General features: G+C 40.8%; 1 protein-coding gene across 1 annotated transcript; it reads left to right on the top strand.

Annotated features, from left to right (window-relative positions):
• Window positions 1–216: 216 nt before the first annotated feature.
• On the top strand, window positions 217–1,068 carry LOC114582965 (vomeronasal type-2 receptor 26-like). The gene has a single exon (XM_077918245.1). It carries the CDS (start codon window positions 217–219, stop codon window positions 1,066–1,068), a length of 852 nt encoding a protein of 283 aa, XP_077774371.1.
• The last annotated feature ends 2,581 nt before the right edge of the window (window positions 1,069–3,649 follow it).

Here is a 3,649-nt window from a genome sequence, read left to right as displayed (position 1 = left end):
AGGTGAAAACATTCCTCTTCAATCAGGCTTTTCTCTGATTAAAGAATCTATGGCCCTTTGAATGAATTACCGGTATGTTATATATTTTGTGTTTGTATGTACCCCACCCTGTGATCTTTGGATGAAAGGCCATATGTAAATTTAATAACAATAAATTACCTTTGCTTTTCAGATATGCATGACTGTTATGACTGTAAAGACACAACCTATCCAAACATGAAACATGATTTTTGCATACCCAAAGCAAGAACATTCTTATCTTATAAAGAACCTCTAGGGATCAGCTTATGCCTCTTTGCACTTTCCTTTGCATTGATAACAGCTCTGGTGCTGGGAATAATTCTGAAGCACCACAACACTCCCATAGTCATAGCCAACAACCGGAACCTCACATACATTCTCCTGATTTCCCTTCTGCTTTGCTTCATTTCTGCATTGCTTTTCATTGGCCATCCTGAACCAGTGACATGTCTTCTCCGACAAACTGCATTCAGCATCATCTTCTCAGTGGCTGTTTCTTCTGTGCTGGCAAAAACTATCATGGTGGTTCTGGCATTTATGGCCACAAAGCCAGGAAGCAGGATGAGGAAATGGGTGGGGAAAAGGCTGGCCAACTCCATTGTTGCATCCTGTTCCCTCAAGCAAGCAGGCATTTGCAGTGTGTGGCTGGCAACCTCTGCCCCATTCCCAGATGTGGACATGCACTCAGGGATTACAGAAATTATATTAGAATGTAATGAGGGATCTGTCATTTTATTTTCTTGTGTCTTGGGCTATCTTGGCTTCTTGGCTATTGTTAGTTTCATTGTGGCTTTCTTTGCTCGGAAGTTACCGGACAGTTTCAATGAAGCCAAGTTCATCACTTTCAGCATGTTGGTCTTTTGCAGTGTGTGGCTATCCTTCATTCCAGCTTATCTGAGCTCGAAGGGCAAATACATGGTAGCTGTGGAGGTTTTTTCTATTTTAGCTTCCAGTGCTGGGTTGCTGGGTTGCATCTTTGCACCCAAATGTTATATCATTTTGTTGAGGCCTGAGCTGAACAACAGGGGACAGCTGGTAAGAAGATAAGATACATGCTTTTTGTTACAGTCTGTGGTCTGGATGCATGCGTGCACACATGCACACAACTTTCTGATATGTTTCCCTTTCTGGAGCTGTTCGATATATATTTTGCTCAAAATTTTCCAGTCACTACTAGTTTGAAATACATGTGAAACTCAGAATCAACTTTTCAAAAAGTATATACAGAAGGTATACAGAAGTATATACAGAAGTGATACAGACTTACGTATGTACAGAAAGTATTTTTAAGTCAGACACATTCAAGAACTATACAGCAACACAGAAATGAGGATCAGAGTAGGTTTAAATGAAGATATGATGGTATGCATTTTATTATAGTCTGTGGTCTGGTAATATTTTAAATTATACAGAGATTCATAATATTTTAAACAAATAATAAGAATTCAAGAAGAGTGTGACTTGGCTAAAATGAGCTTGCTTGTATGAACTTACTGAAGCCTGCTGCTATTCATCAATTCCGACTAGCAATGTGAAGAATCTTCTTCTGCAGGAACAGCTTGAGCTGCACCTACAAAGTGATTTGTTTTTGTTTGTCACTTGATGTAACCCCATCTGCCCATAAAAACTGCCTATTGAGGAACCTTAGAGTGGTATTCTATCACATCTGGATTTGGGTTTAGTTAGTCCTGAATCCTCCCATGTCAAATTGGTACTATTCTGTAAAGCCGAATATGCTTCAGTTAGGGTCAGAAGTGGAATGGGACATGCCAATGAGGCATTAATTGTGTATGATCTAATCAGATGTTGGAGAAAGATGTACACAAAGTCCTATGTAGAAATACAGTATCTATATGTATGAAAATGCAGCAGCTATTAATTCAGAATTTTGAATATTTACACAGAAAGCTTACTATCTCTCCAGTGTGCATAAACTTTGTCAAGTTACAAAGAAAAAGCTCTGTGAGTTTGTTCATTTGTTTAAAATGAACAGCTTACAATTTTTATAATTTTAGAAGAATTGTATTAAATTCTCAAGTGTATCACACCCTACTTATGGGATAAATCCTGCCTAATTTCAGAAGGATACCTGCAGTTGATTTTCTATGAGGCCATCACTAACATGTATGAGGTCATTAAAAAGAAAATACCATACATCATAGAGGTGTCCCTAGGTGGGAATACTTCCAAATTACAGAGAAATAGTAATTGTCTTTGTGCATTGCTATTCATTGGCCACCCTCAGAGGGTAGCATATCTTCTCCGACAAGCTTTTTTGGCACCATCTTATCAGTGGCTGTTTCTCATGGCCACCAAAATAAATAAAAAATCCTTCCAGTAGCACCTTAGAGACCAACTAAGTTTGTTATTGGTATGAGCTTTCATGTGCATGCACACTTCCACCAAGCCAGGATCTCAGATGAGGAAGTGGGTGGGGTGAAAGCTGGCCACGTTCATTATTCTTCTCTGTTCCCTTATCCAAGCAGTTATTGGTTCAATATGCTGGGCAACCACTCCACCATTCCCTGATATTGACAAGGATTTCATGGCTGAAGAAATTGTACTGCAATTCAATGAGGGGTCTGTGACTATGTTCTGCCATGCCTTGGACTATTTGGGCTTTCAGGCCATTATCAGTTTCACAGTTACTTCCCTTGCTCAGAAGTTGCCAGAAAGTTTAAAGGAAGCCGAATTTACCACATTCAGCTTAACAGAGTTTGGTAGTATTTGGTTGTCCTTTGTTCTAAGCTATATGAGCTCCAAGGGAAAATACTGTACCTAGTGGCTGTGCAGATATTTTCCATCTTCCAGTGTTGTCATGCTGGGTTCTGTATTTTCTCCAGAGTGTTATGGAATTCTGTTGAAGCTTGAGCTGAGCAGTAGGCAACAGTTGATATGAAGAAAGATTCAGGTAGGCAGCCATGTTGGTCTGACGAGGTTAAAAAAATAAAAAATTGTCTAGTAGCACCTTAGAGACCAACTGAGTTTGTTCTAGGTATGTGCTTTTGTTCCTCTTTGACAGACAGTAGAGGGAGAAGTAGAAGACTGGGGGGGAGGCATTGGAAGCTGAATAGATAACAGAATTTCGTGAGTAGGAGTGTCAGAGACGTTCCTCTTTTGACAGAGAGGATTCAGAATTGGAGGAAGAAAGGACAGAGCTGGCAGGCAGTGAGGATTTCCGAGGGGTGGGGGAAGGAGTCACAGCACACAGAAAGGCAATTTACCAGTTCTGATAATGACACAGACAGAGGAGAAGATACTGCAGAGGGGGTTGAGTCTCCCAGAAGCAGACGCTGGAGTCGCTTAATGGAAAAGCAACTCATGGGGAAAAGGAAGAGGAAAGGGTGGAGATCATGTTTCGGTCCGAAGAGATTAGTTTCGGCAACTGGTAGTGAGAGTGATGAGTAATGTAGCGAAGCTCCGTGTACAAAGCTTGCTAATTGCTAATAAATCTAAGTAAGAAAATAACCTGAGAGCTTATCATGTGTGGAAGAGCCTACAGACCTGACAAGGAGGAGTTTGAGGCAGAAAGCAGTCAGTAGAATAGGAGGCAGAAAAGAGGCATAGGTGCCTCCCTCTCCCTGCTGTGATAACTCCTCCCCACCTTTGTCTCCCAGAACCAAAGAAG

The sequence above is a fragment of the Podarcis muralis genome, chromosome 13, assembly GCF_964188315.1.
Source record: "Podarcis muralis chromosome 13, rPodMur119.hap1.1, whole genome shotgun sequence".
NCBI classification, from domain to species: domain Eukaryota; kingdom Metazoa; phylum Chordata; class Lepidosauria; order Squamata; family Lacertidae; genus Podarcis; species Podarcis muralis.
The sequence above is the reverse complement of the archived record's forward strand: the minus strand, read 5'-3'. Positions and strand labels throughout refer to the sequence as shown.

What these genes read in the sequence shown, in the direction of transcription:
- LOC114582965 (XM_077918245.1), top strand. Translation starts at nt 217, where the DNA reads ATGAAACATGATTTTTGCATACCCAAAGCAAGAACATTCTTATCTTAT.